Source organism: Lytechinus variegatus, chromosome 11 (genome assembly GCF_018143015.1).
Source record: "Lytechinus variegatus isolate NC3 chromosome 11, Lvar_3.0, whole genome shotgun sequence".
NCBI lineage: Eukaryota > Metazoa > Echinodermata > Echinoidea > Temnopleuroida > Toxopneustidae > Lytechinus > Lytechinus variegatus.
Window position 1 is genome coordinate 34,421,407 of NC_054750.1, and position 16,459 is coordinate 34,437,865.

The 16,459-nt window shown below is 36.7% G+C and overlaps 1 protein-coding gene and 1 long non-coding RNA gene across 3 annotated transcripts; both read left to right on the top strand.

Annotated features, from left to right (window-relative positions):
- The first annotated feature begins 1,821 nt into the window (after positions 1–1,821).
- LOC121423446 lies at positions 1,822–16,320 on the top strand. Of its 2 annotated transcripts, none has more exons than XR_005971285.1 (3): positions 1,822–2,040; positions 14,301–14,514; positions 15,670–16,320. XR_005971285.1 is itself a non-coding variant. In XM_041618785.1 (3 exons), exons 1-3 carry the CDS (start codon positions 4,283–4,285, stop codon positions 15,851–15,853), a joined length of 405 nt encoding a protein of 134 aa, XP_041474719.1. In that variant the 5' UTR covers positions 4,157–4,282; the 3' UTR covers positions 15,854–16,320. The 2 variants fall into 2 exon arrangements, 1 of the variants encoding a protein (XP_041474719.1); XM_041618785.1 differs by lacking the exon at positions 1,822–2,040 and adding an exon at positions 4,157–4,289.
- LOC121423447 lies at positions 4,768–5,529 on the top strand. Its single transcript, XR_005971286.1, has 2 exons — positions 4,768–4,877; positions 5,385–5,529. It is a non-coding gene; the product is annotated as an uncharacterized LOC121423447 (long non-coding RNA).
- Positions 16,321–16,459: the final 139 nt, after the last annotated feature.

Here is a 16,459-nt window from a genome sequence, read left to right on the forward strand (position 1 = left end):
CGATTTTGCAATCGGCAACCGATTCCATTCGATTTCACAACAATCGGCGATCACCTGCCGATCTTCGATCATGCCCCTTGAAGGAAAAAATCGGATATAAAAAATCGGCGTAGATCTAGTTACAGCGCAGTCAGAACATATTTCAAGATTGTTCTATTTAGAGCTTGTTAACAATGGAATAGTTCGAACAATCAGATTCCTGGAATGTCAGAAAAGACTCGCAACAAGTTGACCTACTTATGACCTACCGGTAGCTGCGCTGACTGGTATGGTGGGAGTGGAACTTTAGATGAATGTATTGTATAATACAAACAAGGAACATGTACTTGTACTGGGATTGTCATTTATCCCGCCCATGAGTGCACACAAAGGCCAATAGCAATGAAGTTTGAGAGCTGTGTGTGACCGCATGGGTGCATGAATATTACATGCATTATGTATGCTAGTGCTTATGCTGATAAATCCCGCCCATGAGTGCACACAATGGCCAATAGCAATGGAGTTTGAGAGCTGTGTGTGACTACATGGGTGTATGACTGCATGAATGTGTTGTACGCATTATGTATGCTAGTGCTGATAAATCCCGCCCATGAGTGTATACAATGGACAAATAGCAAGGGAGTTTGAGAGTTGTGTATGACCGCATGGGTGCAAGAATAAAACATGCATTATGTATGCTAGTGCTTATGCTGATAAATCCCGCCCACGAGTGCCCACAATGGCCAATAGCAATGGAGTTTGAGAACTGTGTGTGACCGCATGGGTGCATGAATATTACATGCATTATGCTAGTGCTTATGCTGATAAATCCCGCCCATGAGTGCACACAATGGCCAATAGCAATGGAGTTTGAGAGCTGTGTGTGACCGCATGGGTGCATGAATGTGTTGTACGTATTATGTATGCTAGTGCTTTCGCTGATAAATCCCACCCATGAGTGTATACAATGGACGAATAGCAAGGGAGTTTGAGAAAAGTGTATGATTGAATGCTGTGTTGTATATATGCTAATAGGTCCATGATGCTAGTGATTGCCCTGCTTAAATCCCGCCCATAAGTGCACACACGACCAAGGGACGAATAATTGCAAGGGAATTTGGGAGCTGTGTGTGTATGGGGCGCCAAGTGTCCGCCAGTATATTCTGTGCAATTCAAGCAATTCCGTACACAAAATGTGTTTTTATTCAGACAAAAATCTTTTCGTCATGATGCTGTTTTATTGCGTACACGAAATTTATTTTGTGTCACACAAAATTAATTTTGTCTCAACGAAAAAAATTTCGTCTAGACGAAATGTAATTGCGTCCACAAACTTTTTTTGGCGTGCCATACTCCGTCCAATTCACGCCATTCCGTACACAAAAGTTTTTTTGTTCATATGAAAATGATTTCGTCATGATGCAATTTTATTTCGTATACGAAATTATTCTTGTCACACAAAATAAATTTTCGTCGAGACAAAATGTAATTTCGTCCACAAAATTTATTTCGTACACACGAAATGAATTTTGATCTAACGAAATGGCACCCCAAGTGTTCAAAGGAAAATTCTGTAGGAAAATTTGTGTTTCACTCCAACGAAATTCATTTCGTCATGATGCAGTGTGATTTCGTATACGAAATTTATTTTGTGTCACACTTATAATCAATTTCGTCGAGGTGAAATAAAATTGCGTCCTCAAAATTCATTTCGTTGCGATGCGAATATCTATTCCGTCGATGAAATGATTTTGTGTCACATCACAAAAAATTCCGTCGACGAAATGATTTTGTGTCACATCACAAAAAATTCCGTCCATGTAAAATAATTCTGTCTCCTCTTTCTGGCAGGGTATATGAGATCGTCGCTGATTGGCTGCACCTTGCTCAAGCCGATCTTCGATCGATCGATATCCGGCCGCGGGACGGTCACACTCACAGGTCGGCATGTTGGTGAACCTTTCCTGTTTAGCTTAGATTTCACGTTATCATGGTTATTCATGCCAACAAGAGCTGCAAACAACTTCTCTAATTAGTAGAATGTGGACGGACATTGCATTCGTAAGTTCAGCTATGTTTGAATTACGTTGAAAACAAAATGGGAAATCGTAGTGGTTGCCATACGTGCTACTTTCATTTGCAAGAAGCTGTGTACTGTAAAAATTATAGTCCCATGTATTCAAGTTTGTGTACTGTAGTCAGACAAAGGGGGGGGGGGGGGGATTGGTCTTTTCTGCACACCTAAAATGGTGAGGAATTATACAGGCTGAAGATATTTTGGCCTAGAACTTAGCAAATAATGTAAAATTCATACAGAGCAAAATGCTGAAAATTTCATTGAAATCAGATGACAAATATATTTTTTTTAATTTGAAATAACAAATTTATTCAACAGTTTGGGCATGTTGGGCGGGCTTGGCCGCAACTTGGCGCAAGTTTACCCAGCCTCACTAACCTCGTACCCCGGGGCCGGGGCACTTGAACAAAAAAGTGGTGGGGGTGTGCCGCAGGAGAGACAAAAACGGGGGCCTTGGGCTTGGAGCGGGAGTATTGTAAAAAGGAGGGTCCTCGGAATGGGGTTTGGAACTAAAATTTTGTGAAATGGGGGTCCTTGGAAGTTGGAACGGATCGATCGCCAGCGTGTGAGTACGTGCGTATGCATCCCTATGGAACGGGCATCCGTGATGCAGCTAGCGCAGCCTCCGCCGGGTGCGCTCGCTCAGAGACGATGGTCGGACAGCGCTCTGTGGCCGCTTTTCACCAAAATTGCAGCAGATCAATGGGACCGGAATGGCGTAACGAAAAATATGCGAAGCTTTGGAGCGAATTTCTTCTTTTTTCTAGATAAGAACAAAATGCTTTGCCTTGGAGCAGCTTTCTTTGTTTTTTTCTCAATAAGACAAAAATGCTATGCCTTGGCTTGGAACGGAAATTTGGGTGTAAAAATGGGGGTCCCCTCCGCGGCACATACCCACTATGCATTATATACTGAGTGCCCCCCCCCCCGGGCCTCGTACTAGTGTGAGTGCCCTAGCCTAGGCTACTCCACTTACACGTATTGCGATGTTTCAGTCTTGATTCAGGCCCTCTTCAAATTCAGCTCCTCTGTAATTATGCTCTCGCAGACAAAGTCTGGAGGGGGCATTAAGCGTTCCACCTGTCCATTGATTTGCCTGCCTCCCCCCCCACCCCCACTTGGTTTCAGTGCAATAAATTGAAATATATTTGATTGTTTTTTTTTAAATTTAGGTGTGTTGGTAGATGACACTCTAGGCACCGTGCCTATTAATTCCTGTGTTAAAAAAGTGAGTGCACGCGAATTAAAAGTTGGACTTAAATTACTAGATTTTAACATGGAACTCCATTAAGAAAACTATTTTTAATTAGTCCCTAGATACTACTTCTTTTCTTGGGGTATTGAAGCCTATTCGTCCAGAACTTGCTCAACTTTTGCGACTAGCCTTGTCGCCATAGGGTTGTACACATCCTCGTTTAATACTGATTGTCACGTGACACGGCAATGTGTGTGTGTGTGTGTGTCGTTAGGCTGTTTGGCCTGTATTCAAGGCGTTCTATCCGTTATGATTTTATATTGAAGCAGAATACATCAGGTATAGGCCCATGTCAAGTCAAATCGATACAGGGATCGAGGAGGGGGGAGGGGTAGAGCAAAAAATTCCCAGTCACATGGTATGAAAATGATATTTTTTAATGATTGTTCATGCATTAGGGCAAACCCCTGTGTGGCAGGAGCATGATGAGTAAAAAAAATGAAATAGTAGAAAGAAAGAGGCCGAAACATATGGCACGTGGGAATAAAGTTGCTTTATATGTTCCAAGCGAATGAAGCAAGCGAGAAAAAACCTTTCGTGCAAATCTAAATTTGAGACAGATATCTTACCTTACACTTTTCCTAATTTTGGTTTCTTTAATTCCCTTCATTTTTTTATATCTTGGTTGTACGTAGAACATTCGGGGGGCATGCACTGGGCATAACCCTGGCTTGTGTACCCCAGTGCTAAATCAGCAGGTGGGTTTTGATATCTCTGGGTCTTTAGCAATTTTAAAACTTTTTATAGAATGGATGAGAAAATCCCTGCAATCTGATTGGTTGAGAGCAATGCAAAAATTTTACTGGGCTGCATGAACGATATCCCGATAATCAAAACGCAACGATATCCACTGTAAACAAGCAATCGCCCGAAAAGGTCATTGTGATGTCATCGCGCATGTACTGTTACCGTCACTTGTTTACGTCAAAATTTGAATTTCGATCAAAGCAGAATGAATCAAAGGATGCAAAATGATCTGTAAGTACAAATACGGTACCGTAATTGTCATTGGGATTAAAACTGCCCACATACTCGTTAGTTGAGAAGTCCAGACATACATGTACGATCTAACGTTAGATCTATACTGCCCTGGGCTGGCTGTGCACAGCGAAATATCCACTGCAGGCCCAGGCAGGCGCTGGCCCCCGGCGCGGCCCGCATACACACACACAGCTACATGTATTGGAGGTCGGAGGCTGCCTCAACTGCTCAAGATATAGTCAATGCAAAGCTGTATCTGGCATTTTGGGTATAACAATATCTTTGTGGCAACATTATCCAGTTAAGCCCATATTTATGTTGTCCAGGGTTATCAAAGTGTCTGCGCTCTGCATTAGATTTTGGAATTTTCATGCATCGATCCGGTAAATAAATCATGCGTCCAGTAAATAAATCATGCCTCCGGTAAAAAAAATCATGTGTCCGGTAAATTAAATTTACCGGACGCATGAAATTATCATGCATCCAGTAAATCATTAATTTTTGTGGTTTATTAAAAAAAAAATTCCATTCTATAAAACAGATGATGCATGGATTTCTTTCGTGGGTCAGTGGAACTGTGTGCATGTGGTTACCCACTCATTCAATGAACAAGGTTATAATATAACCTTGTTCTCAGTTATATCTCCATGTGTGGCAAAATAAGGGTGGCAATGTTTGGCTTATTTTCTCTTTTTCTTTGGGGCAAATGCTTGATTTTTTTACACTGACAGTTTTCATTACATCTATTATTCATACTACTTGGCTCTTATTTCAATTTGATTCTTTAAATAATTTTTTTCTTAATTAAAAATAGAGATCAAAAAATGAAAATTTTCTTGCCATATTACTTTCCACCAATAGAGGGCGTACACAAAAATATGCCCAAAATTCAAGTTTTTGAGCGCTCTGGTGAATACAAAAATTATTCCCAAGTTACTAATGAAAAACAAATTGAAACTGTATGAAAATTAGTAATTTTGGTCACAAAAGTGATATTTTAATGATTTTTCAAAGTGTGTGCTCTGTACAACATTGGCATACCATAGTCCTACCTGTAGATTCACCACAGGCAGGGTGGTAACAGTGAACAAGTGTGGTTACCTTGTACACAGAGTTCCTACTGACCCACTCTAACGCATCATTTGTATATAGATGGCTACTATTTTTTATTAAATCGCGAGTGTAGACCTAAATGTAATTATAGAAAAACATTTCGTTAAGGTTTTTATTTTTTTGACCCCCCCCATAAAAGAAGGAAAAACAATTATAAATGAAGTTATAATATACACCCCTTTAATGATTTCGCTTTTTCTTCTCTCTTTTCCCCTCCTTTTTTTTTGGGGGGACCTTTTCGTTTATTTCCCAGTCTTCCCTTTCTCCCCCCCCTCTCTCTTTCTTTCTTTCCTTTTCTCTTATTAGGAGTGGGCTATACATGGGTCAAAAATACTTTTTTTGTAATTTCAATATGGGAACAGTTTTTTTTTATTCCTTGTAATGTATCTCAACATGAAATGACAATACTTTTTGTCTTGGGTCCGAGAAAAAAGTGTGCCGGGCCAAAATCCAAAATGGCCGCCAAAACCACCCAAAATCACAGTTTTGGCCACAACTTCTTTATTTGGTGGTCTTTTTCTTTGGTTTTGGTGTCTATTCATATGTATTTGGGGGCAGGCAATTTGTTTTTCCTATAATTGATACTTTTAAACCATTATTTGTAGAGTTAAAAGGTAATTATACCTAATTTTTTCAATTTTTATAGCCTTTTTTCAGCCAAAAAGTAGATTTTATCGTCCTGGGATTCTTCAATATTAGATGGTACGAGGTCAGCAATAGCAAGCAGCTTCATAGAGCTATATTGCTTTTATTCCTCTACTGAGGATTTACGGATATTTGTGAAATATATCTTAAATAAAAAAAAATGTTAATTATCCATAGCGGCTATACAGTATACAATGTACTGTACATGCTGCACTGCATAAATGCATTGGCCACCATGACAAGGCATGTATAAACTATAGTGTTATACATGTAGAAATCAGTGAGCTCTTAGGTTTAGAATTAGATGCCTTAGAAATTGAAGATATGCTTTGTCTCAGAAACTGAGGACATGTTTTGTCAAATATGCTAATTTAGGGGGCGGAGAAAGGTAATTAACCCCACATCATGGCATTTACACTGTAGATATTCTGGGTCCCGTTGCATAAAAATTTACCATTATGTTAACTTAATGGTAACTTACATGGAATCCTTGGTTCTGATTGGCTGTTGATCAACATTACCATGATTATATAGTTACCTGACCCTATAAACATACGCCAGTTAGACACCACAACCAGGTAAAAAAGCCTCCAAATGAAGATATGGCTACATGTAGATATGTGATGTACGTATATGATATGTGATATTTTATGTGCATTCACGTTGCTGGTTTCATCATGTACATCAGCTGACAAGCAATCAAATTCACAATTCACAATCTAATTTTAAACCTTAAGAGCTTATTTCTATGACACTATAGTTTATATACAGGCCTTGTCATATGTCATGGTGGTCAATGCATGGAAATATGCAGTGAAGTATGTACAGTAACAGTACTTGTATACTGTATTGCCCTATGGATAATTAACATTTTTTTATGTTATAAGATATATTTCAAAAATATCCGTAAAACCCACAGTAGAGGAATAAAAGCAATATAGCTCTATGAAGCTGCTTGCTGTTGTTGACCTTGTACCATCTAATATCCAAGAACTCCAGGACGATAAAACGTACATTTGTCTGAAAAAAGGCTATAAAAATTGAAAAATTTAGGTATAATTACCTTTTAACTCTACAAATAATGGTTTAAAAGTGCTAATTATAGGAAAAACAAATTGCCTGCCCCCTAAAACATATGAATAGACACCAAAACCAGAGAAAAAGACCACCAAAAAAAGAAGTTGTGGCCAAAACTGTGATTTTGGGTGGTTTTGGCGGCCATTTTGGATTTTGGCCCGGCACACTTTTTTCTCTGACCCGAGACAAAAAATATTGTCATTTCATGTTGAGATAAGGTAAAAGGAACACAAAAAAACTGTTCCCACAGTAAAACCAAAAATCACCCATTTATAGCCCACTCCTACTCTTATCTGGATTTTTTTTCCGGTGAAATCCACTAGGGATCAAGGGCCAGCCTGCATGCCCCTGCAGCGGTTTACGCCTCTGCCGTGGTATACGCATGATCTTAACCCTAAAAAGACTGAATCAGCCCCCCCCCCCTCGACATTTTTCGTGATAAATCCGCCGCGCAAATCTTTTTGACCGCGTTGCTCGCCAACTTTTTACTTTCAAGTCTCGATCGCACAACTTTTGAGACCAAAATTGTGACCCCCGGGTACACAGTTTCGAAAGTACGCAACATTTCGTTCGTGCATGCAGACCCAAAATTACTCAAAAACGTGAATTTGTGTACAAATCCAATACAAATAGTGTTTTTAGCCAAAATTCATAAATGTATTATTATTTTTCCTTTTACTGCTTAAAATCAATTTATTTTATCTTTTTCATGGTCAAAATAAAGTCCCTGACAATTTCCATTGAAAAAACAATGAAAAACAAAGTCGAAAAACAATGAAATACATAAGAAATTTAGAAAACAATAGAATACATAAGAAAATAAACATGATGTTGAAATTTTTTTAAAATAAATTTGATCAGATGCCTATCTAGAGTAGGTGAAACAAAAATTAGCATTTCAGGGGCATTATTTTATTAATTAGAGCAAACTAATGATTTTACGCAAAAATTAGCATAATTAATGAAACATGAGATTTTTTGCATAATTTGATGTGATAATTTGGTAGATTATGCCATGGGTAATGTGTGCCAATTTTCGTCGCGATCGCGCAATCGACGTCCGAGATCATAAGGGGGCGCTGAATCAGCCCCCCTCCCCAGTCTTCTTAGGCATCGAAATAGCCCAGTCTATTTAGGGTTAATCATGATTAAAACTAGAGGTAAATCCAAGATTTTCCAAAGTAGGGGGGGGGTGGGGTGAATTTTCTCAAGTACAATTAGACAACTCCCAAAAAAGGTTCTCACTTAAAAAAAACCGGTCATTTTGTCTCACGTAAAGTGATGGTCACTAAAAATGAAAGTCATTTCGTTCGCGTGATATTCGGCAAGCTCCCCCCAAAAAAATAAATAAGAAAAGGGAAAGTCATTTTGTCCATGTTATATTTGGCAACCCCCCCCAAAAAAAAAATTAAAATTAAAAAAAAGGTTTTAACTGTAATAATGATCGAAGGTAATTTTGTCTTGCGTAAAATTTGACAAATGAAAAATAAGATTGTCACTAAAAAAATGAATGTAATTTTGACCCACATAAAATTTGGCAAGCCCCCCCCCCAAAAAAATGAAAAGGTTTTAACAAGCAAAAAAAAGGCTAAAAAGAGAAAGAAGAGACAAGAATATGAACGAAATATATCCCCATTACAAATAATGCTGTGATCATCATGAGGGAGGGGTCGCATAACTAATATAATTCCAAAATATTTACTATAAATCTCAATAGGGGGATCGTGTAGAAATGCTCACCAACAGTGAGCATTAATATAATCCATTTTAATTTCAACTAATTTTATAAAGTATTAAATGTCTTCCCACCAAATGAAAGTCATATCGCATAACTCCAATTTGTATTAAGGCGTACATTTACCAAAGTCTTGGGTTTGAAATCAGATTCAGAACAGCATTGTCCAACCGGCAACCCATATTTTGGGTAATGTCGCCTATGAGGTCCAAACATTAACATTAATCATTGGTACTAGGAGTGTGTGTGTGTATTTGAGTTTTTGACAGACGTATATCAATCAGGTTTGATTATTTACGTCTGGGACCGACCTTTAACGTCACAATCCGAAAGACGTGATCAGGGCTCGAACCTCTGCATCAATGTGTAACTTCCCCACAGCTTGGAGTGGGTGACACCATAGGAGTGGATGACACCATAGTAATAATAATAATAATCCACATATTTATATAGCGCTTAATGCATCGGAACGACGTCTCTAAGAGACTAAGCGCTTTCCAGACTCAGTATTACCATGGTCATCAGAACCTTGTATGCCTGCGTACAATGTATGCACCTTCTCCACTCCCTGGGGAGCACTCCAACAAGAGTTCCAAGACTCAATTGCTAGGCATACTACATTATACATAGGCTTTCACATCCTACCAGGTACCCATTTAACACCTGGTGGAGAGTGGCAAAGTGGATTAACGCCTTGCCAAAGGACGCTAGTCCATGGCGGGATTCGAACACACGACCCTCTGATAGTACAGGCCAAGTTTGAATTTGGAGTCGGCAGGTCAAAACACATTAAATATGCAATTTAGTTTCCGCATGATAATGTCTTTTTTATGAGTTATGAAATATTCTACTTAATATTTGAACAAATTTGGGTGTGTAGGTAGATGATACCAATACAGGCTAAGTTCGAATTCGGAATATGCTGGTCAAAGATCACAGCTCATTAAATATGCGAGTTGGATTCCTCACGATATCTTATCAAAAGTCATCAGATTTTTTTAAAATTTGGGTGTGTTGGTAGATGATGATGCACAGCATTTATATAGTGCCATATATCTGTTAAAGACATTCCAAGGCGTATTGGAGGAGCCAGCCAATCTGGGTCGCCTACAAGGGTGCGCACACAGAACTGTGACCCGCAGGTATCTCCTCCCAATTACTGGTTGGGGGTATCCGGGTGGACCACTACACTGGGTCATTAAATATGCGAGTTGGTTTCTTATAAAATAACATCAATATGAAATAATCACGTAGGCCTTATATAAAAAGTGCAAAGGCAAGCAATTTTTTTCTTACTTTTTTTGGAACTTTTATATATGTATTTAGGATGTATTTTGTCCTGAAAATTTAACATTCTAGGCACCGTTTGTGATCCTGAACAAGATGTGTGTGTTCTAGATAATTACTGAGAATGCCAAGCACGAACATAAATTTTAATAAGTGTTCTAGCATGATCCTGTTAAGGACTGTTTAACCATGAGGATGGTACATATTTCAATAATGGGAATGCGAAGCACGAGCTGAAAATTGTTGACATTCCGACCTAAAAAAAATGGTCATTTGTTCTATGCACTAGATCATAAAATGATAGGTACGTAACTAAATAATTGATGCGAGTGCAAATTGGGAATTTGAGTGTGGCAAACTGATTCTGTTTGGTTCTGCTTGCGTAGACTGGGGCCCGTTTCTCAACACCGTTAAGTCTTCTAACTTCTTAACTAAATTGGAAATAGTTAGCTACCTGTTAGCGAACTGTTTCACGAATCCCTCTTTGCCAAGATCGGGGACAACTTGACCAAATAGTTATGACATCTCCAAACCTGTCATAACTTACTTCTTTCTTAAGGGTCAAGTCCACCTCAGAAAAAATGTTGATTTGAATCAATGGAGAAAGACCAGACAAGCACAATGCTGAAAATTTCATCAAAATCGGATGTAAAATAATAAATTAATGACATTTCAAAGTTTCGCTTATTTTGAACAAAATAGTTATATTAACGAGCCAGTTACATTCAAATGAGAGAGTCGATGATGTCACTATTTCTTTTGTTTTTTTATTGTTTGAATTATACAATATTTCATTTTTTACAAATTTGACAATTAGGACCTCCTTGCCTGAAGCACAAAATGTTAAAATAATGTAATTCCACGTGTTCAGGGAGGAATGACACTTCATTTCACATGACAATGACGAGAAATAAAAATAATTCATATTTCATATAATAGATTACAAAAGAAATAGTGAGTGATGTCATCAGTTTCTCATTTGCATATCGACCGAGATGTGCATAACTGTTTTGTGAAATGAAGCGAAACTTTAGAATGCCATAACTTTCTTATTTTACATGCAATTTTGATGAAATTTTCAGTGTTATGGTTGTTGAATTTTTCTCTTTTTATTCAAATAAAGTTTTTGTTGGAGTGGACTTGTCCTTTATGTAGTGATATCATGTGGATAGACTGTGACATTCAAATGAGCCTCGAAATTTGAAAATTTTATTACGTAATAATTTAAAGAAAAATGAATTATATAGCAAACAAGTGGGATAAATCATTCAATAGTAATTGTAATGCACAGAAATTATAACAAGTGTTAATTTAAGGTAGTAAAATAATTGAATTGACAAAGATTCTACCACTTCAGGTCATCCATAATTGGACTCGTTTTCAGACCCTTATCAAAATTTTAATAAATTCTTCCTCTAATATACGCATAGCATTCATAAAATTGTGCGTTTAGGTATCTAAAGAGTTTAACAATCCATGATAATATATTTTTTGATGATGTTTGGAATCCTGAAAATCTGTTTGATTATCATCATGTTAAAGGCAAAAAGAAGCTGCTGAAAACTGCTTATCTAAAAAAAAAAGAGCCAATGGAGTAAATTAGAGAGTCAAAAGGGGGCCTAAGCTTTCGATCCTAGCAGAATCTTCGTCGGAGGCAAAATGACAAACATATAAAGTGGAACAACCATGATATAGACCACAAACATCCAACAGCAACACTAGAAACCATCATGTTAGGAAGAAAGCCTTATGGTTTACTTACGTAAACTATTCAAATTTTATATCTTGGGATAAATATCTCAATGTCCACTTACATGTGATTTTTTTTATCATGATATGAATTAGTGTTAATTTCATTTCCTCAGAAATTTAATGCCCATGTCTGCATGTTTAAGTACTTTTTAAGCATATTTTGCCTCTATTTTTTGCAACTTTTGGAAAATTTGCTATTTTGTGACTAAGGCTACGTCTGGTATGTACTTTCCACCAATAGTATCAATATGATATTAATGGATTCTAGTTAATCCTTTTGGGTAATTTTGGAACTAATTCTGTGTTTGGTAGATAAATAGGACTAACTTGTCCAGGTGTTGAGAAACGGGCCCCTGCTGATGAGTAGGCCTAGAGTTTTTATGCCCCTGCAGATGAAGCCCGGAGGGGGCATTAAGTGTTGCCCCTGTCAGCCCCCCCCCCCTTGGTTTCCGCGCAATAACTTGAAAAACATTCAATGGATTTAAAAAATTTGGTGTGTAGGTAGATGTCACCAAAATACAGGCTAAGTTCACAGCTCATTATGCAAGTTGGTTCAAAATTTATTTTTTTTATTATATTTATATGCGTATTGATTTCTGCATGATATTAAGTTCAATCATATTGAATGGATTTCTGATCGCGTTAACTGGGGCCCGGGTTGGCACGTTTTAACCAGTGTGTTTTAAAACACATTTTTTTACTTGTGTGTTATAAATAAATCCTCTTTCTCTTCCCCCCTTTACTCTTTCTTGATTGCTTTGTCATGTTCCTCTTCTCCCTGTTCAATCTTGCACAGCAATCAATATTAAGAATATCATTTTAACAAACAAATCTATGTGATTAGCTCACTTTTATCTACAATAAATTCGTAAACATGGCAGGGCCACACAACATTCAAGACTATTTTTGGAATGCATGCATGGTTACGCAGTTATGATATACACAAGTGCATATTATCAGATCCCGAATTGCTTAAAAACTTGATTTCATGTACAACTCAATGTGAGTCATTGCCAAAATTTGTATCTGTATCATTATTTTCAGAAATTGCTGAAAATTTCTATTAGTAATAAATTTGAAAATCTGTACATAAGAAAAATGAAAAAGTAAAAAAAAAAACATTACCAGTAACCTACATAGACTGGGCTATTTCATTTCCTAAGAAGACTGGGGGGGGGGGGCTTTATGATCTGGGCAGTCAATCATGGGATCACAGCGATGATTGGCAAACGCATTACCCATGGTATATTCTAAAAAACTATAATCAAATTTTGCCTAAATCTCATTGCTAATTTATGCGTAAAATCAAAAGTTTGCTCTAATTAACTAAATAATGCCCCTGAAATGATCACTTTTGGTTCACAGACTCAATATATTTCAACATCACACTTATTTTCTTATGTGTTTATTGTTGTTTCAATGGAAATAGTCGGGGACCATATTTGACCGTAAAAAAGTTGAAATTAATTGATTTTAATCAGTAAAAGGAAATATAATGGCACATTTATGAATTATGGCTAAAAACACTATTTCCATAGATTTGTACGCAAATTCACATTTTTCCAGCAACTTTTGGTCTGCATGCACTTCCAAAATGTTGTGTAATTTCGAAAGCACATACCAGGGGGTCGCAATTTTGGTCTCAAAAGTTGCGCGAGACTCGAAAAAGTGAGTGAGTGATGCTGTAAGTCTGTGAGTGATGCGGTAAAAAAAATTGTGCAGTGGATTTATTGCAAAATATGACAAGGGGGTAAATCAGCCCCCAGTCTCATAAGGGTTAAAAACATATAGGCCTACTGATTGTTTTTAATATACATTTGATCAGAATTCCTGAATTAAAAAAATAAGTAGTTCAAGGGCTATATTTATAGGTTTGAATTGAATTTGTATTTTATGCCCTAAAATTGGTATAATTAATTCAAATGAAATAAAGCATATTGATTTACCCGAAATGAAATTAAGCTTTGAAACCCAATGTATATCAATTTTTCCATTGTGCAAATTCTCCTCGCCCCCCCCCCCCTCGATTGACAAGACTCAGGACACCTAGGGACAACACGTATATAATCATGTATTAGGAATGAAATGTCATATTACTTATAAAGTGTTTTTTTTTGTAGGCATTCAATTTCCATGATTTAGTAATTTGGGGGGAAATATCAACTTTTCTGTTCAAAATTCATAAACAAAATTGTGGTAATCTCTTATTAAAACATCAAGAACTGAAATCTTATTTTATTTAGTGTATAGTTTAATTGATTTACAGAAAATTGCATCATAAAACAATAAAAAAACATTTTGTACTACAATTCTGCGGGGGCATCTGTTTCCTTTGGACACGTCAAACTTTCTTAATTATGTGTAATTGATTCTATGACATGTGTTTACATTTGCTGCAGATTCCCATTCAGCCATTGGACTGAACCGGTACCAAGACCGGAACTGTAACACAGTAAGGATGGTCAATATGAAGCGAGCTTCATTGAATTCCTCCAAGAGCTCTGTACTCTGTTCTGATCATTTTGAAGATGCTTGCTTTGACCTGGGCAGACGATACGTCTTAAACAGGATGCTGTCCCAACCATATTTGATTTCCCGCCTCGTCTTCAGAAGGTACAGTGGATCTATATCATACATGCGTTCTAAAGAAATATATATTCTGTTTTATCTACCTTTGTTTTGATAGAACATTGCTTTAATTATTCAATTTTCAGTAGCAAAATAGAGATGAAAATTATCCTAATCAGGAGGATAACCATGGACCGGGGCCTATACTGTGTATTTACAGTAAACTACTAAATAAATATATTTTTTAAAATTTGGTTTAACTCATAATCCTGGGCTACTTTGAGATTGCATAGCCCAGGGAGGGGGAGGTGGGCTTTTTTGGTCCCCCTCTTCAGATCTTGCCTCTGATCAAAACGAAAACCAATGCACACATCAACATCAATGTAATCTGCAAGCATGGAACTAAAGGTTACAGAATTCATTAAAATTTATTGTTAATAAATTATTTATTGTTAATAAATTAGTAATGCTAATTTATGCGTAATAGAGAATTCTTTGTTTTAAAGGTTAATCTCTAAAGAATTCCCGAAATTCTATGATTTCTAACAAAGTTGCTCAAAAATAAATGGTAAAGACATTTCTAATCTTATGTATTTTATTGTTTCTATAATTCCATATGTATTTCTTTGTTTTGGGGCCTTATGTATTTTATAGTTTTTTTAATGGGATCTGTTCATGGCACTATTCTGATTATAAAAAGCAAAGATTTGATTATTTTCAACCAATAAGTGCAAGAATAATGATAAATTTGTCAATTATGACTGAAAATAGAATTTCCATTGGATTAAATGTGTATACAAAATAATATTTTTGAGCAATTTTTGGTCCGACATAAACTCATAAAATGTTGCGTAACTGAATATCCGGGTGTCTCAAAAGCTCTGCAGAATTGACCAAAAAGTAATCATGGTACCTCATTTCTCATTGTGGACTTATCATGAAAAATGTGGATGGGGAGGGGAGCTTATTAAGCCCCCCCCCCCGGGCTAGATAGGGTTTATATATCATCATGTATATTTTTAAAAAAATTATCTTGTTGCAAGTCACTGCAAAAGGTTTGATTTCTAAACGAATATTGTTCTTCATGGATAATCGAATATTTGATTGAAAAATTATCTTTGAATAGTTATCTTTTCATTCTTGTATCTGTTTTTGTTCAATATTCTTTTTTCTTATTTTTTATTAATTCGTCTCCTACAGAATTCACCCAAACCAAGGTATTTCCCAAAAGACTTTTCGATTCAGCAAACAACCTCCCAGATACTGCAAAGACACCAGTGCCAAAGTCTTCAGCACCTTAATTTCTCGAAGACCACTCCTACTGAATACCAGAAAGTCCAAGAGGGGTAAAGTGGAAGTCAACAACAATAATGGACTGTATTAAAACTTGGAGAAGAGGCTGAAAACCACACAGAAGTCCTACCTTATACATTACTTGCTTTTAAGTTTGGACAAACATTGATTTGCACAACTTTACAACAAAAAATTTACGCTGTGTGGATTCTGATTATTTAAAATAGCTCAATGAAAACGTTTATCACTGGGCATGTAACAAAAATGAATTCATTGAATTTGAAGATGTCTTACAGTATACAGTATATTCATTCTGATTTGAATGTCAGAAGAGAAAAAAGTTTGTGAAAAGTAGGAATGACGGCAAGCTGACAGAAGAATAGAATACATGTAGGATAGAACAAGGCCACAGTAATAAATGAGCTGTTGGATAGAGACAAAAAGATGAATTAAGAATGGGGGTGATAGAGAAATAGAGACAGGAATTGGGGAGCCTGTGATGAATGCCTGAGAAAGTAAAAATTACCATATTTTATTTTTTTAAGGATTTGAACAGTCAGGAAGAATGTGGTCTTTTTTCTGTTGTTATTTCTCAAAATACTGGTATGTTTTGTGTACAGAAAGGGGTATAATCCTTTGCAATAATCACTCTCACAGAAAATATTAACTAATCAAAAGAAAAGTCAAATATTTCACT